Source organism: Panulirus ornatus, chromosome 14 (genome assembly GCF_036320965.1).
Source record: "Panulirus ornatus isolate Po-2019 chromosome 14, ASM3632096v1, whole genome shotgun sequence".
Classification (NCBI taxonomy): domain Eukaryota; kingdom Metazoa; phylum Arthropoda; class Malacostraca; order Decapoda; family Palinuridae; genus Panulirus; species Panulirus ornatus.
This window is the reverse complement of record NC_092237.1, coordinates 50,936,300-50,955,618: the sequence shown is the minus strand read 5'-3', so window position 1 is coordinate 50,955,618 and position 19,319 is coordinate 50,936,300. Positions and strand designations below refer to the sequence as shown.

Genomic DNA, 19,319 nt, shown 5'->3' with positions numbered 1-19,319 from the left:
CCAGTGGGTAGCCTTCAAATCAAGAGTTTTATATATATATATATATATATATATATATATATATATATATATATATATATATATATATATATATATATATATATATATACATATATATATATATATATATATATATATATATATATATATATATATATATATAGCTCAACTGTAAGAAGCCAAATCAGCCAACATTCTTTCCCGAGTTAGAAGCTGTTCGATAGAAACACCAGATTTCTTTTTCGTAAAGGTCCAAACGCCTGTATGTTTATGGCCTCGATTATCTGGGATGGCAAAGAGCATGTGTTCATTGACTGTATGCTGTTCAGAATAACGATCGCAAGTAAATAGGCTGACCTGATTCGAAAATCGAGCAGTCTTCGCGGAGAAATGGCTGAGATGTGTTGACCAAATGTGCGTTCTTACTCCACGCCCGTCCGTATTGCACAAGTGCCACCACAACTCGTCGTATACCACTATCTTTCTCACAACCTACAGGTATCCCAAAGCGACTGTTTACCTACCTCAAAACTTGAAAGTCCCGCCTTCGTAGTCATCACTTTGAGAATGAACTCAGACAGGCTATTAAAGCCGTGTATGTGATCGACTTTCTGTAAGTTTGGCATTCGAGCCTGAAGGTCAAATGAAGCAAATGTGGTCGATGAAGTTTATATTGGAAAATATACTTGTCTGGCCGTCAGTTTTATATTTTGATTGGAAATGTCGAGTGTCCCACTCGTACTTGCCTAGTGCTACTGCGTAGGTATAGCGAAAGCCCGTGCCAAACGGGTACCTGGTGAATGACTGTAAATCTAACAATAAATACTCTGCCAGAGTTGCTAACTTTGCGATTTGGGCGCTACATTTAGCAACTTCTATTTCATCTACTAGCCATTCATAGCTTTTAGCAACAACGTAGATTTAGCGATTCTATATGCAAATCGAGCGACAAATTAGGTGACTTTTAACTATCCATAAGTATTATAACAATGTCAATCAGTCTTAAAGAATATATATATACTGAATAAACGTATTGCATTAATTTAGAGGCCCTGATTCCTTTGTGTGTGTGTGTGTGTGTGTGTGTGTGTGTGTGTATCTTACGCGTCAAGTAAATCCATTCAACTTCATGACCTCGCCACCTTATTAAAGGATATTGATCTACGTCCTGAACAGGGTCTGTTCGCGATGCTTTGACAAGGCCCCCTTCAACTTGTAGACGTCACTTAAGTGCGCGTGGCTAACGAGAAAGACGGAAAACATTTCCTTAACCCTATGTAAACTCAAGAGTAATAGATATGTTCAGCGCCCTCGTGTGGGAATGTCAGTAAAATGAGCTACAGAAGTTGGCCCATCTTACCTTAGTGGATGGGAACGATTTTCATTGCTTGAGCGAGTTTTATAAGAATATTTCTATAGCTAAGTGGTATTGAAAAGCACCGCAAGACAACCAAACAAAAGCCACGTAGATCTCAGCGACTAGGCGTTCTCCCATCGAAAGACTTAGGTTATGATTAATAAAGAAAATGAAATAGGCGTTCTCCCATCGAAAGACTTAGGTTATAATCAAAAAAGAAAATAAAAAATCTAGTTCATCATAAAGTAGAAAAGTCACAGTGGCCTTCGGCTGCAAGGGATATGTTAGAATGATGACTGAGAATACAAATTGAAAGGTTACTTTAATTAATTATCCAGCAGAACCAGAACACTCTGAGGCAACACGTAACTAAATCAGTGACGGGGTTCCTGACTTGGAGGTGGAGGAATTCGAACACTAAATGTCAATTTTATAAAAGATAAAGCATTTAATTTTCCATAATGAAGTTCGAATCGTGGTTGCAGCAGTCGGTCCTAAGTCAATCCAACTGTTCGTCTACTTGTATGGGTCGGTCGAAAAAAATGGGTACCTGGCTCAGGTTAGGACGCCATTTGGTAAACAATCACATGTTTACCAAATGGCGTCCTAGCTACGTCTCTTCGTTGTATATCAACTGACTGTCATTTCTCTCGTGTCTTCCCTGATGATGTGATTATTACACGAAAGTGCACTTGGGAACTTATCGTGTTTAATTTTCTCCGTGGACTCATAAGAATATTATATATATATATATATATATATATATATATATATATATATATATATATATATATATATATATATATTCCATACTATTCGCCATTTCCCGAGTCAGCGAGGTAGCGTTAAGAACAAAGGACTGGGCCTTTGAGGGAATATCCTCACCTGGCTCCCTTCTCTGTTCCTTCTTTTGGAAAATTAAAAAAAAAAAAGAGAGGGGAGGATTTCCAGCCACCCGCTCCCTCCCCTTTTAGTCGCCTTCTACGACACGCAGGGAATACGTGAGAAGTATTCTTTCTCCCCTATCCCCAGGGATATATATATATATATATATATATATATATATATATATATATATATATATATATATATATATATATATATAGGGCCTCAGCTGCCCGTGCCGTCTAAGCTAACATAAAGAAAAAGCGAATTTTGCTGCGAAATTTTGTTCGACCTTAAACATTTAAGAATAGACGATAAAACATGTTCAAATCCGATTTGGTAACATATAAAGGTTATTACATTTGGAGATATTCTTATTCTCTGGATATACAGTTTCAAAAGCAACCATTGTTGATATAATTCATAAACACATATTGCACATACCGAGTATATCAAGATAACATTATATCATTAAGAGGGTACGCATTTTTTTTTCCTTTTGTGGAGAGGCAGTAGCAAGCAGATATTTCCATGTACTGAATGAAGAGCAATGTCCACTTCTTTGAGTGCAGCCTTCTTATTAAGTGACCTGTCGTAAGACAATGATACCATATGATTTTCAAATGCATGTTCCATAAAAGATACACAAAGGTAATAATATACGTTGATTAGGGTTACTCTACAACACGCACGCACTCCCACAAAAGCCTTTGTCAGCGACACGTCTCTAATTATGAAGCCACTAAGATCTCTGGATCAAGATCAATGGATGATATACATCCAGTGCGCAACTCTCACCTCATTCGATCGTTGGTGTACAAATCGCGAAAACTTTTTTTTTTGTTCGCTCAACCACCCTTGTCGTTTTTTTTTTTTTTTCTTTTTTTTTACACGGTCATGTGCATCTGTACTGCTTTCTTTTTTCCTCCTGTACAGTGACTCCATGACAGGAATTTCGCCTTGGAACACATGACGGATTTCTCCATCTGTATATATATACGTATATGTATCACGAGCAGCGAACGCTCACTTCGACGGTCTAAAACACACTGGGGCGAGCAGACAAGAGTTCCCGCCTGCCGTGTCGCCTTGATCAATGTTCATAAATAATCAAAGAACTTTGGTGGCACTGCATGACATTTCGGCATTGCTTGGGTTTATGGACAATTATTTCATTCTGAGCTGAAAATAACTAAGAAGAAAAAGCTAAGAGCCTTGATGGTACCAGTTAATGTATGAGAAGCGGTAAGTGGGTGTGAACAAAACCACATGCATGATATTCCCTCGGATACAGTAGCGATTAGATACTTTATGAATAGATACAAATAAGAAGATTACAGGTATGATAATTTTCGTCCAATATGGTGTTCATCAGAGTTCGTACTGGTATAACTTTGACACCAGAGTTTTGACGTCGGCAATATTGCCATGGAAAGTGGTACAGCCTATCGCTGACAATACTGCTGGGTGGATGTCGAGATCTGTCGCAAGATTTTCCGTCATTCTGGATGTTCTTTTCATTATCCGACATTTTTTTTCTCCTTTCTCGACGCTTTATCTATTATTTTTACACCCTGTCGGACTCTACCTGCTTGTGGTTACACTGCGAGTGGAAATTCTCCTTCGAAGACGCTTATCATCGTCTCTTGACGATAGGGAGTAAAATATGTCTACCTAATATATATATATATATATATATATATATATATATATATATATAGATAGATAGATAGATAGATAGATAGATAGATAGATATTTTATTATTAATATACTTTGTCGCTGTCTCCCGCGTTAGCGAGGTAGCGCCAGGAAACAGACGAAAGAATGGCCCAACCCACCCACATACACATGTATATACATAAACGCCCACACACGCACATATATATATACCTATACATTTTAATGTACACAGACATATACATATATACACATGCATATATTCATACATGCTGCCTTCATCCATTCGCCGCCACCCCGCCACACATGACACCCCCCCCCCCTTAGTTGTATCGTTTGAAAAACAAAAATAGGTTTTTTCCTAATCAAGATGGAAATATATACCAATATGTGCCCCCAAAGCTAATCAGTTAGTCACCTCCACAATTGTAACAGTGAAAAAATGAAACTTTTATCATCACCTGTTCTTCAGTTATTGTGATATCAAAAATGCGTTCACAGACAGAGAGTGACAGACAGATAGAAAGAAGCCGACGTGGTTTTGTGGTGGTGCAACAGAGCCGACCCCATCGCTCCGAGAAGACAGAACAATATATATATATATATATATATATATATATATATATATATATATATATATATATATATATATATATATATGTTTCTATCGTACTATTCGCCATTTCCCGCGTTAGCGAGGTAGCGTTAAGAACAGAGGGCTGGGCCTTTGAGGGAATATCCTTACCTGGCCCCCTTCTCTGTTCCTTCTTTTGGAAAATTGAAAAAAAAAAACAAGAGGGGAGGATTTCCAGCCACCCGCTCCCTCCCCTTTTAGTCGCCTTCTACGACACGCAGGGAATACGTGGGAAGTATTCTTTCTCCCCTATCCCCAGGGATATATATATATATATATATATATATATATATATATATATATATATATATATATATATATATATATTAGTAGCGACTTTCGCACAAGTTACATATTCCCTAAACTCTTTGGTGGTCACCAACTGTGACACTTCATTGCAGTCAGTTCCTGTTGGAAGGTGACCCGTTGACAGTTAATAACAGCCCAGATTGCACACATCTGACCAATATCATTCCTAGAGGCTGGAGTATAACCAATATCTGGGTGGACGGTGTATGACAGGTTCGAGTGTACTAACCTTGACATTGATTGATCTTTCAGCGCCGGAAGTACCAGAGCACCAAAGTTAGGGTCCCAAATTCAGGTCAGTTGAGTTTTTGCGTCGTACCAAAGAGTCCAGCTAGACTAGTCAGGGTTAAGTCAGGAGGAGGATATGTACACTCTGTACAGCCCTGGTCAGGTCAGTCAGGTTCAAAGAGAGTTCGTACGGCTGTTGAATGGGAGGTGTACAGTACAGTTGAGTACAAACCTTGCGAGGGTTAGTAGGACATGCTGTCTGGTGGGTGTACACCCAGCTGTGTCTTGGTAAGTAGCACTGTCAAGGGCACAATATTGAGGACAGTGTACATGTCGTAGTCTGAATACCCCACCCTCTACTAAATTATGACTGCGCTCTTGACGACAGCACTTGTTATAATGCCGTCACTTACGGATCATTCAGGTAGTCTGAATGTTCAGTAATGTCGACTACATTAGCTTGAACAAAATTCCATGCATTTCCATGTAAGAGCTGAAACAACAAAGACCTCACCATGTTACAAGAGTCCACCACAGTGAGGCTGAGGCACTGTTCTCCATTCCTTTACTTCGATAAAGCCGATGGTATATGCTCACTCAATTCTTGATGCAAGGTACGACGATCCACCGTGACTTTAACTCAAACAGTTCAAATTATTTTCGTGTGAAAGAATTGACTACTATGCACATATCACGAGACACACCTTGTGCCCGAAATGCAATATCCACACTGATAACATCAGAAAGGTTACTGCTCATTTCTCCCGTGCTAACCCCATAAGAGGCAAGCATATATTAGCAGACTTTATTGTATGCGTTCCTACCGGTGGATGTGGCTAGCTTCCTGATCGCTGTAGGAGCTCCATAGAAAGGGCTCCTAGACCACGAAGGTACTGTAATATTATGAAAGCTATGTAATGGGTCGTTGAAATGATTCTCTCTTCTATATTTACATATCCGACGAAGGGTCAAGGGGAAATAATGCAGATTATTATTGGAAAAACCATATCGACGCTGATGCCAGAAGTAGATCAGAGCAACAGTTCATGATCTTTAAAAGTGCCCCGAGACGAGACAACTGTGATTTAGCATTATTTTTGTAATTGTAGTTTCTCCTACTTCAGTACCATCAAAGTTATCGTGTTAGTGATTCATCCATGTATAATTCCTTCGAAAGCCCCACAGTGCAACCGGTAGAAATCAATACGGTTTGTACGAACGCGTGAACACCCATCAGTGCTAACTTTCATAGAGATATTTAGAAATAGAAGCATATTAGTTCTTATTTATGGTTAGAATAAATCATTGAATTAATCTATATCGACTTTGTGATGTGTGGAAAAGCGGTAACGAACAAAAATTAGGCGTTACATATTTGAGAAACGCATCCGGACTGTATCAGCTGATCCTGGTAAACATACAGGGACATCTCGGGGAGGGCCTGTCTGCCAGTACGTCAGTCTGTGGGTGTTGGTTGGTGTTGTGAAATTGTTTTAAAAAAATGTTGGATTACATAAGTGATTGCAGTCAGTGATGTAATTATGAAAGGGATGTTGATTACACATCCCAGAAGGCAACAAGAATGAATGCTGGTAACTCGCTTTATGTGAATTTTGTGTGAATATATTTTGCGATCAGTCATGCTAATTCAGTTTTCGATAAATCAGTGACTGTTTCACACAAAAAGATATTAGAAACTGTTAAGTTTATTGTTACTCTCTTGAAAGATTATTATAGATCATTAATGAAGTAGCAGCACTGTGAGGGTTAGATTGAAATGGATGACACTTGTGTTAATCAAGGCTATTAGGGATTTTCGCCAATGAAGTGCTTTGTGTGATTAATGTGTGTTGCGAGGAGGGATTTAAAAAAGTTACTTGCGTTACCCCTTCGCTTCCTTGAGTGTAAGTATCAAGATTATTACTAGTGGAAGAGCCTAAGGCTAGGCTGTATAGCGTTCACGGTGTTCTTTGTGTATTAAGAGGTTCATCGCGATGGATGTTGATTTAACATTGGTTTCAACCCACAGTAGCACATTCAACCCTCCCTCTGTCTCACTCCACACCCAGACGTATAAGTTAGTTATGCAAACGCGTCATGTGGATTGTGTATAGCTGACTCCTGTTTTTACAGACTTAAAGGTGTTGATTCTTTTATTTTATTTATTTTTTTGGGGGGTTATATGGAGGTATGATCATTCTTGGTGGCTATGGTGAAGTGAATTTGAGCGAAGGAAGTTATGAAATGGAATGCTACAGAAAAGCAGAAGCCGTACTCGCTTCGATCCCGACGTAGAGAGACTTGTTGATGTTACACGCACCAACAGACAAGACTTCCTAAACTTGAGATGACTGTAAATGGAACTAGAATCATCTAACAAAGAACGTGACAGATGAATGAAAAAAAAAAAGATCCGTAATGTATTTGCTGAATAAGCAATTCTCAATCTCAGTATGGAGGACAGGTTATTTCCATTTGCTTTGATCGACTAGACACTAGTGTGCATAAGTGGGATTATGGGAAAGGCAAAGTTAACCTCATAATTGTATGTGTTTAGGATCAAGGTAATTATGGGTTATTAGAAGTGATTTCATATAATTGTGCACCGAAAAAACTACATATCAGTATGGGTATATAAAAGGATAAGATGCAGTTGACTATTACAATTAGTTCAAGGAGGTGAGGTGAATGGTTAGCTATACCCTGTTCAGTCAGATTTGATAGGTGGATGGACACAAATCTTAGCTGCTATTGGTGGACACGAACAGGTGAAGGGCGTGCGTGGAGGAGGGAGTCACTTTGGTTACCAGACAACAATGACTGGCCGCCGCGGGAACATCTCCGGCCAGAGGGTGGCGACCCAGTCAGGCTGCTTTCATTATTCTCTGGCTCATCCATCTGCTCTGTAAACACCGTATCTTACCTCTTCACGACGCCTTTTAAGTCTGTTACATCATACTACCAAAGCCGGAAATAAAACTGCCAGTAGTCTCCATCAGTTTATTTTCCAAACTAAATCTGAGTACATGCCATTCATAAAACGATATATATATATATATATATATATATATATATATATATATATATATATATATATATATATATATATTATATATATATATATATATATATATATATATATATATATAGAGAGAGAGAGAGAGAGAGAGAGAGAGAGAGAGAGAGAGAGAGAGAGAGAGAGCAAATATCACTGGTTATCAGTACCGATATCTTTCCAAGAATTTCCAATTCTGTGGTGAAAGATTTTCGTAAGACCATCCCACTGGAGTAAGAAGGTGTGGAATTAACAGCCACAAACCTTTAAATAATGAGAGTAAGTTGTAGTGTCGACAGGCTTGCACGCGCCGTTTTATTTTCCCGCCTAGTTTTTGCCATTTCTTTATGCTCCTCAGCCAGAAATGAAACAAAATAAGAGGTGGTATGTAACATTTCAGGAATAGTATTTCATTGATCTTTTATCTCCTGAAATATAGTGGCCAATACGAAACGCACCGTGGCAAATAAATTTGATAATATTAAACTGAAGATCTGAAAGAGAATGTAATGCACTAGTGCCAGATGTAAGCCCTTTGAACTTCTAATGTCGAATTTACCTTTTTTTTTTTTTTGTCATGTAAAATAAAGCCAGATGCGAATGATTAATAGAAAATTGCGTAAACGCAAATGAGAATTATATACAGAATAATGAAAACTGGCACTAACTAATATTTACAGTACGAGTCCATACATTTGGCAAGAACAATGCATTATGATAGAACACATACCCTTGATCGAAAACATCTAAGTACCCTTATCTTCTTCAGACAGCACTCATCGTTTTATAACTTTGATCAGAGCTGAGTATATATATATATATATATATATATATATATATATATATATATATATATATATATATATATATATATATATATATATATGTATATTGCATTCGCTGCCTCAGAGCACCTGAGTGACCTTTTCAAGAGTCATGTTGCCGGATAGCTTTATTGCTTCGAAGGTTGCCTCTCGAAGAACCGAAGCAAGATTTCAGAGCTTTGTACGTTTACTTCCATTTCTAGATTTAGATATAAATCAGTATAAACAAAAAGCAGATTAGCTGCCCTCATAGTGTCAGATTTTCCTGATTTTGTGAGTTATGTTTTTGTTCAGCTTGAAGGTGTATTATTTTGACCAAAGAGCTGATGAGTTGAGGGTGGCCATTTCACAACTAAAAGACAAGTCTTCTTGTAAGGAGGAGTATGTACATCTTCCCAGAATCATGTCTGCTGTCCTGTCATTTGCTCACAGTAGTGCTGAAGATGAGAGAATTTTCACTCTGGTAAGGAAGAACTCCACTGAATTTCGCAGAAGTGTATAGTTGTGAAAGAAAAAAAAAATTGTCATTAAGTGAAGTTTAGTGAAAGGCTTCTGCTGAAGTGTAAACAGGCATCCACTGCTTATAAACATTAGAACCTTTGTTGACCTGGTTCGAGGACCGAAAGTGAAACATTATGGACTAGATACTTTGTTTTACAGTGAACAACTGTGATCTATCTACAAGTAGATAAACGAATGGAGGTAACAGCTTGGGCACTGAACACCACAATTTCCTGTATTGAAAGTCAGCCTGTATTGTGCGTGTTTGTATTACAGTTTCGTTTTGTAACATTTCTTTTATTCAAAATTCTTTTTTTTTGGGGGGGGGGGCAAGATTGGCACTCTGCTTGTTACATACAGAAATGTTGTGCTGGAGACATTTGAAAGCATTTGAAGTTGTTGGATGAGGTAGATAGAAGGTTGTGAATCCTCTGTGGTCGTATAAGTGCATTAACCTGGTCTTACCTAGCCAAACGTGATCCAGAGTTGGCAGAAACATTGATGAAGCCACGTAAATTATTAAGAATTTGGCGTAAGAAGAATCGGTGGCAAGGGAGTAAAAACGTTTATTTTAACGTATTTATTCATCTGTATACGTATCTATTTCATTGTATACTTTAAGAAAAAGACGATATTGGAAAAAAAAAATGGTGAAATACGAGCCAGTGACAAGAACGATCTATAAAGAACACGAAAAGATGATCAGGAAGTTAATGTAAGAGTAACGTGTAAGGGAAAGCTAACCAACGTTAGAGACAGCGCGGGTTCAGAGGCAGGAAACTGTAATGATTATTATTCATGGAATACCACAAAGCTATTGACACTAGAGGAGGTACTTCAATGAAAGAAAATGATTCCAGGAAGATGAGGAAACTATTAGATAACACAAACTACATGAACGCTTCTATATATTATTGATTGATCTGGCAGCCAAGTATTATTAACAGGCCACAAAGTCGGTGTATTTCCTCTAGGCTCTCGCCTTCTTTAGCCTCAAGGTATATTTACGTTAAACATTTAAGGAAAAAATTTGATTGTTTTTCAACTGTTGGCAGTCCTTGGAGGAGGATTGTTACGTCTCCATGGCGTGTAGGGGAGGGTGGCCGGTGGGGCAAAAGCCGAGTCCCTGACGCTGCTCAGCTTTGATTACTTTTTGTTTGTTTGTTTGAGGAGAGTGTTTTACACCTGTGCAGTCCCGCTTCTTAACCTAATGCTGCTCAGTTATGATTACCGGGTATGTGTTTTACGTGTTATTCATTTAAATTTAACCAAAAATTCAATATTTAGATGAGTATAGTATACTGGGGATTTGGTATACAGAAGGAAGGTGATAGATTCCAAGCGTCTCGTATCGACTAAGATATGTATAGACGATAGGTGGACTTAATGATGGTGATGACATAGACTCCTTCCACTTTGGTGTATTATCCAGAGTTTCACCAATCAGTTTGTGGTATTCATGTCCTGGAGGTGGTTGTGCCTGATGAGACAGTAGGAGGTGGGGTACACAACATGGGTGAGAGGAGATAACCCCAGGAGACTGACCGCGATCATTGTGTTGTTTTCTGTTTCTGTGTATATCTGTAAACGTAGGACACCCTCCCCCGCACCCCACCCTCCATTATCTCCATAGAAATATAACAAATATTTCAACATGATATATCCACCATAATATATCTAATGTGTGGTCAGTAATTTAATGAGTCACGACCCCGACATCTTCTGTCTAGTTTCTACGGGTATTTCTTTTGTCTGTTTGAACGTTACGTACACACTGCTCACACCAGCTTTTTAGTATTCAGGTCACGAAGATCTGTTGTGGTAAAGAGTTATGTTGAGTATCCCCTTCACCACCAGTCCTCCCTGACCTTACCGTCATAAGTCTGAGTTTACCGTCATGGGTCTGAGCTTACTGTTATAGGTCTGAGCTTACCGCCATAGGTTTGACCTTACCGTCTTGTCTGAACTTACCGTCATTGGTCTAAGAAGCCGTCTATATAAGTCTGACGTTACCGTCATTGGTCTGAGAAGCCGTCTATACAGGTCTGAAGTTACCGTCATTGGTCTAAGAAGCCGTCTATACAGGTCTGAACTTAGGTCTAAGAAACCGTCTATATAGGTCTGAACTTACCGTCATTGGTCTAAGAAACCGTCTATATAGGTCTGAACTTCCGTCATTGGTCTAAGAGCCGTCTATATAAGTCTGACGTTACCGTCATTGGTCTGAGAAGCCGTCTATACAGGTCTGAAGTTACCGTCATTGGTCTAAGAAGCCGTCTATACAGGTCTGAACTTACCGTCATTGGTCTAAGAAACCGTCTATATAGGTCTGAACTTACCGTCATTGGTCTAAGAAACCGTCTATATAGGTCTGAACTTCCGTCATTGGTCTAAGAGCCGTCTATACAGGTCTGAGCTTACCGTCATTGGTAGAAGAAACCGTCTGTATAGGTCTGAACTTACCGTCATTGATCTTAGAAGCCGTCTATATAGGTCTGAACTTACCGTCATGGGTCTAAGAAACCGTCTATACAGGTCTGAACTTACTGTCATTGGTCTAAGAAACCGTCTATACAGGTCTGAACTTACCGTCATTGGTCTAAGAAACCGTCTATATAGGTCTGAACTTACCGTCATTGGTCTAAGAAGCCGTCTATACAGGTCTGAACTTACCGTCGTGGGTCTGAGCCTACCGTCATAAGTTTGAGCTTTCCGTCATGAGTTTGAGGTTATCGTCACGTATCTGAGCGGTCTGTACAACAGATAGCCGGCTGGAAGTTCCTCACATGTTTCTTTGATCAGTGCTACGCTTTTCTCTCCTGAAACTGAGCACGTGCTGCTTATTCCAGTTAATCCGTCAAAAACATCATTACACTCCTCCCTCCTCCATTTAGTCTCGGGCAGCTAACAAATAATCATTCCATCAGTGAAAAACATCCGATTTCCCTCCATTTGCACACCTTTCTTCGTATTACACGAGCCAATTTGTATTGAGAAATTTTCTCTTAGTTGGAGTTGGAGTTTTACACTTAAAGGTAATGTGCACAAGTATATACACAAGTATATACACAAGTCCAACGTTAACACAGTGACCAATCGCGAATCTGAAGTTTCTTATGATATCTAATACCAGTGAGTTTGATGGATGCCTTTAAAGCACGTTCAATATATTGCAGATGCACCGACTCTGAGGCGATTGATTTATACAAGAGAATATTATGTGACCGGTTTTTTTTTTTCATCTTCTAGTAATTGTAGGTAGGTTGCGGCTTTTTTTTATTAAGCATGACAGCTAGAGATCGGATGTGCCCAACTCCTGACGCTGCCTTGCCATAGCCGATCAAGGCAAACTGGTAGAAGCTGAAGTCGAGAGAGAGAAAAAATAAAAAGTGGTGGCCCGGTGACACTATGCATGTCGCAGCTATTTGAGAAGAAAATGGAAATGGTTTTTTTTTGTGGTCACAAAGGAGTTCCTCCCAGACGCTGTATTAGGCAGAGGTAGAACGTTTATGCAATATTAAACTTTCCCCGTCAAAGTGAAACGTATAAGTTGCATGGCCAAGGACATTGTCCCCAAGCGATCTGCGGTGTTATGCGGCAGTTTTAATTTAAATATTTCACAGTTTTATATTCATTAGGCATTCTTGAACAGTTCATTTGTTTCTTTTTACTGCAATAACGTTGCTGTATTATGACACCTTTATTTGCTAGTCTGACACAGATTCTTAAATGATAATATATGTCGAATTCTCATGTGAACGGAAACTCGAATCCTATGGCAATCTTACCATCTTTTACATATATGGATATATTTTTTTGATGTTTATCCTGTAGTAAGTGGTGATATGTTTATACCATTAGTAAGTGTCTCGTTGGCAGTGTGAACATTATCAGCTTGTTAGACCGATTCCAGTAAGATACTGATATCGCGTCTTACGGAGAAGCTTTATAAATAGTACGAGAACCATGTCGGTGGCGGGAACATGTTCGAAGATTCGTGTTGGCCATTGGCTTAAGTTTGGTATTGTGCATGATTTTACACGTAATCATTCTCAGAATAATATAAACTCATGCTTCGACATATGCATTTTATCACAATACGTACTTCTGTCCAATAACATTCCTCTTGTATTTTCTAAAAGTTATATTGAAGCTCACTCTATAACTTGGCAAAGATTTTCTTCCAAATGAATATATTCCCTTAGCCAAAGAGCAGAATGATAAAGTATTTGTCATACGTTACCTTGAAGATGCTTTACTTCATTTATGTCTGTGTTTCAATAGTGGAAAAACGATAACGTATGAAAAATTAGTTGATGATGTTGCGTTGGTAACACTAGTGTAGAGGACCAGCATCGACCTCCCGTTTTCCTTAGTGTGGCCACGGCAGACGTCTTGGCCAGATGAACTCTACTTCGACTGTCTTCTGTGGTGCAGGACTGTCAGTCTTTGTAAACATACCGCTGTTGAGACGAGTATATGTGAAAATAATTTTGTTGATGTAAATTCCCTGATAATCCATATTCAATTCAAAAGTTATCTTTCTTTGTTAATTTATATTGATTTTCCGTGGAAGAGGATTATTGGGAGTTTTGATGAGAGTCTTAACTGTGGAGAAAAGACTGTGAGGAGATTGACACAAGTGTGATGTAGACTTCGAAGTGCTTAAGGGGAGAAGTGACAGACAATCCAGTTTGTTTACCGTTGCGCGTTCCGTCATCGCGCCAATAGTTAAAAATATACCATGTCGACAGAAGTAACGGATTCCCAGGAAGATCAAGACCTGCAAGAGGTGCTACTGAAACCATCTCAGGGCACCGTCTCTTTCACAGCCAACAACGGGTGAGTTTTGTCCTCCAAATGACTGTCAGGGTGGACAGTCTTCTCCCGCCTCACAATGCTTATTAGTAGGTAGCGATTGTAGCTTTCAGTTTCGTTGCTTATACTGTTGTGTATTTGTCAAAATTATATTTTTTTTTGTTAGTAATTAATGTACAAGAGACTCATATGTTATGCATTTTCAAAATTGGTTATATATATATCTATATATATTTTTTTTTTTTTTTTTTTTTTTTTTTTTTTTTTTTATACTTTGTCGCTGTCTCCCGCGTTTGCGAGGTAGCGCAAGGAAACAGACGAAAGAAATGGCCCAACCCCCCCCCCCCCATACACATGTACATACACACGTCCACACACGCAAATATACATACCTACACAGCTTTCCATGGTTTACCCCAGACGCTTCACATGCCTTGATTCAATCCACTGACAGCACGTCAACCCCTGTATACCACATGACTCCAATTCACTCTATTCCTTGCCCTCCTTTCACCCTCCTGCATGTTCAGGCCCCGATCACACAAAATCTTTTTCACTCCATCTTTCCACCTCCAATTTGGTCTCCCTCTTCTCCTCGTTCCCTCCACCTCCGACACATATATCCTCTTGGTCAATCTTTCCTCACTCATTCTCTCCATGTGCCCAAACCATTTCAAAACACCCTCTTCTGCTCTCTCAACCACGCTCTTTTTATTTCCACACATCTCTCTTACCCTTACGTTACTTACTCGATCAAACCACCTCACACCACACATTGTCCTCAAACATCTCATTTCCAGCACATCCATCCTCCTGCGCACAACTCTATCCATAGCCCACGCCTCGCAACCATACAACATTGTTGGAACCACTATTCCCTCAAACATACCCATTTTTGCTTTCCGAGATAATGTTCTCGACTTCCACACATTTTTCAAGGCTCCCAAAATTTTCGCCCCCTCCCCCACCCTATGATCCACTTCCGCTTCCATGGTTCCATCCGCTGCCAGATCCACTCCCAGATATCTAAAACACTTCACTTCCTCCAGTTTTTCTCCATTCAAACTCACCTCCCAATTGACTTGACCCTCACCCCTACTGTACCTAATAACCTTGCTCTTATTCACATTTACTCTTAACTTTCTTCTTCCACACACTTTACCAAACTCAGTCACCAGCTTCTGCAGTTTCTCACATGAATCAGCCACCAGCGCTGTATCATCAGCGAACAACAACTGACTCACTTCCCAAGCTCTCTCATCCCCAACAGACTTCATACTTGCCCCTCTTTCCAGGACTCTTGCATTTACCTCCCTAACAACCCCATCCATAAACAAATTAAACAACCATGGAGACATCACACACCCCTGCCGCAAACCTACATTCACTGAGAACCAATCACTTTCCTCTCTTCCTACACGTACACATGCCTTACATCCTCGATAAAAACTTTTCACTGCTTCTAACAACTTGCCTCCCACACCATATATTCTTAATACCTTCCACAGAGCATCTCTATCAACTCTATCATATGCCTTCTCCAGATCCATAAATGCTACATACAAATCCATTTGCTTTTCTAAGTATTTCTCACATACATTCTTCAAAGCAAACACCTGATCCACACATCCTCTACCACTTCTGAAACCGCACTGCTCTTCCCCAATCTGATGCTCTGTACATGCCTTCACCCTCTCAATCAATACCCTCCCATATAATTTACCAGGAATACTCAACAAACTTATACCTCTGTAATTTGAGCACTCACTCTTATCCCCTTTGCCTTTGTACAATGGCACTATGCACGCATTCCGCCAATCCTCAGGCACCTCACCATGAGTCATACATACATTAAATAACCTTACCAACCAGTCAACAATACAGTCACCCCCTTTTTTAATAAATTCCACTGCAATACCATCCAAACCTGCTGCCTTGCCGGCTTTCATCTTCCGCAAAGCTTTTACTACCTCTTCTCTGTTTACCAAATCATTTTCCCTAACCCTCTCACTTTGCACACCACCTCGACCAAAACACCCTATATCTGCCACTCTGTCATCAGACACATTCAACAAACCTTCAAAATACTCATTCCATCTCCTTCTATATATATATATATATATATATATATATATATATATATATATATATATATATATATATATATATATATATATATATATATATATATATTTCTTCTTTTAAACTATTCGCCATTTCCCGCGTTAGCGTGGTAGCGTTAAGAACAGAGGACTGGGCCTTTTTTGGAATATCCTCACCTGGCCCCACTCTGTTCCTTCTTTTGGAAAAAAAAAAAAAAAGCGAGATGGGAGGATTTCCAGCCCCCCCGCTCCCTCCCCTTTTAGTCGCCTTCTACGACACGCAGGGAATACGTGGGAAGTATTCTTAATCCCCTGTCCCCAGGGATAATATATATATATATATATATATATATATATATATATATATATATATATATATATATATATATATATATATATCTTTCATACTATTCGCCATTTCCCGCATTAGCGAGGTAGCGTTAAGAACAGAGGACTGGGCCTTTGAGGGAATATCCTCACCTGGCCCCCTTCTCTGTTCCTTCTTTTGGGAAAAAAAAAAAAAGAGAGGGGAGGATTCCAGCCCCCCGCTCCCTTCCCTTTTAGTCGCCTTCTACGACACGCAGGGAATACGTGGGAAGTATTCTTTCTCCCCTATCCTCAGGGAGATATATGTATATATATATATTTTTTTATTTATTTTGCTTTGTCGCTGTCTCCCGCGTTTGCGAGGTAGCGCAAGGAAACAGACGAAAGAAATGGCCCAACCCACCCCCATACACATGTATATACATACACGCCCACACACGCAAATATGCATACCTATACATCTCAATGTACACATATATATACACACGCAGACACATACATATATACCCATGCACACAATTTACACTGTCGTCCTTTATTCATTCCCATCGCCACCTCGCCACACATGGAATACCATCCCCCTCCCCCCCCATGTGTGCGAGGTATCGCTAGGAAAAGACAACAAAGGACCCATTCGTTCACACTCAGTCTCTAGCTGTCATGCAATAATGCCCGAAACCACAGCTCCCTTTCCACATCCAGGCCCCACACAACTTTCCATGGTTTACCCCAGACGCTTCACATGCCCTGATTCAATCCACTGATATATATATATATATATATATATATATATATATATATATATATATATATATATATATATATATTAGAGGTGGAGGGAACGAGAAACGGGAGACCAAATTGGAGGTGGAAGGATGGAGTGAAAAAGATTTTGAGCGATCGGGGTCTGAACACACAGGAGGGTGAAAGGCGTGCAAGGAATAGAATGAATTGGAACGATGTGGTATAACGGGGTCGACATGCTGTCAGTGGATTGAACCAGGGCATATGAAGCGTCTGGGATAAACCATGGAAAGTTCTGTGGGGCCTGGATGTGGAAAGGGAGCTGTGGTTTCGGTGCATTATTACATGACAGATAGAGACTGAGTGTGAACGAATGTGGCATTTGTTGTCTTTTCCTAGCGCTTCCTCGCACACATGAGGGGGGAGGGTGTTGTTATTTCATGTGTGGTGGGGTGGCGATGGGAATTAATAAGGGCAGACAGTATGAAGTATGTACATGTGTATATATGTATATGTCTGTGTGAATATATATGTATACGTTGAGATGTATAGGTATGTATATTTGCGTGTGTGGACGTGTATGTATATACAAGTGTACGTGGGTGGGTTGGGCCATTCTTTCGTCTGTTTCCTTGCTCTACCTCGCTAACGTGGGAGACAGCGACAAAGCAAAGTGAATGGATGAATGAATATATATATATATATATATATATATATATATATATATATATATATATATATATATATATATATATATATATATATATATATGTGTGTGTGTGTGTGTGTGTGTGTGTGTGTATGTTTATATCTATATGTGCGTATATGTGCGTTTATGTATCTCCATGTTTTATAATGAGTGGATGGGCCATTTTTCGTCCGTTTCCTGGCGCTACCTCGCTGAAGCGGGAAACGGCGATCAAGTATTGTATTTGTATCCTCCCTGATACTGTGGAAAGAAATATTCTTACATCTCGCAGGAAAGGTGAAACATGAATGATTGATTAATTTGTGCCGGTAACCACGGCAAATTTATTGTTCACTCCATGTTCGTCCTGTGAGCAGTAGCGCAAAAGGATTACAGAGGTCACAAAGGGTCTTACTCAGACCCTAGTGGGTTGGTATTACATAAGATGTTACAATTCGTGACGTTTTTCATTACATACATTACATAGTTTCATATTGGAAGTTTTACCGACTAGATACAAAAGTGGATACAAACTTAAAATTTCAGGTATCTTATTATTAACAATAAGGTGTTGTGACATTTCTTTCCTGGGTTTATATAGATCTATCCTTTAAAGGCTCTATTTTTTTCACAGTCTAAGACATAGTGTTCTAGTTTGTGTCCAGATCTTTAACCACAAACTTTACAATTCACACGGTTAACATCTCCAGATGGGCCAAAGTGCCAGTGGTACCTATAGCTTAGCGTTAGCTGGCAGTTACATCATGTAATCTGCTGATCTTATTTCTTTATCCATATACATGTTATACTTCACACATTTCATTGTGATGAAAAATGTTTCTGCTTGTGTTTATTTGGACTCGTCTTCATGTTTCAAAGAGGTCAGTTAGTTCCTATCTAATTACAGTTTGAGGCTTCTAATTGACAATCCAATGTTGTTTTCAGCATCACCTTGAATAAGTGCAAGTTTGGCTTAAAAAGCATCAGCTTTGTCATGCTCACGGAGGCCTATATGAGAAGGAATCCATAACAATTTGATTTGAATCCCTTGAGCAATAATATCTGAGTATTTGTGTCTGGCTTCAGAGACCAGTATGTTACATTCTGATCTCAGGGTGATAATCAGACTCTGGCACTGACTTGTATTTGCTCAAGAGCGATAAGTATGG

At 39.2% G+C, this 19,319-nt stretch overlaps 2 protein-coding genes across 4 annotated transcripts in view; one reads left to right on the top strand and one right to left on the bottom strand.

Annotated features, from left to right (window-relative positions):
• Window positions 1–3,272, bottom strand: part of LOC139753404 (uncharacterized) — an 83,343-nt gene extending 80,071 nt beyond the window's left edge. The window contains exon 1 of the mRNA XM_071669866.1: window positions 3,041–3,272. The gene's annotated coding sequence lies outside the window, so the exon portion shown is untranslated. The remainder of the gene's footprint in view (window positions 1–3,040) is intronic.
• A 10,557-nt stretch (window positions 3,273–13,829) lies between these two features.
• The window catches only part of LOC139753402 (major facilitator superfamily domain-containing protein 8-like), a 62,654-nt gene continuing 57,164 nt past the window's right edge, over window positions 13,830–19,319 (top strand). For 2 of the 3 annotated variants that reach the window (XM_071669863.1, XM_071669865.1), the window contains exon 1: window positions 13,830–14,313. In XM_071669863.1, the coding sequence (XP_071525964.1) occupies window positions 14,216–14,313 (98 nt within the window). In that variant the 5' untranslated portion in view covers window positions 13,830–14,215. The remainder of the gene's footprint in view (window positions 14,314–19,319) is intronic. The other variant, XM_071669864.1, reaches the window with a different exon arrangement.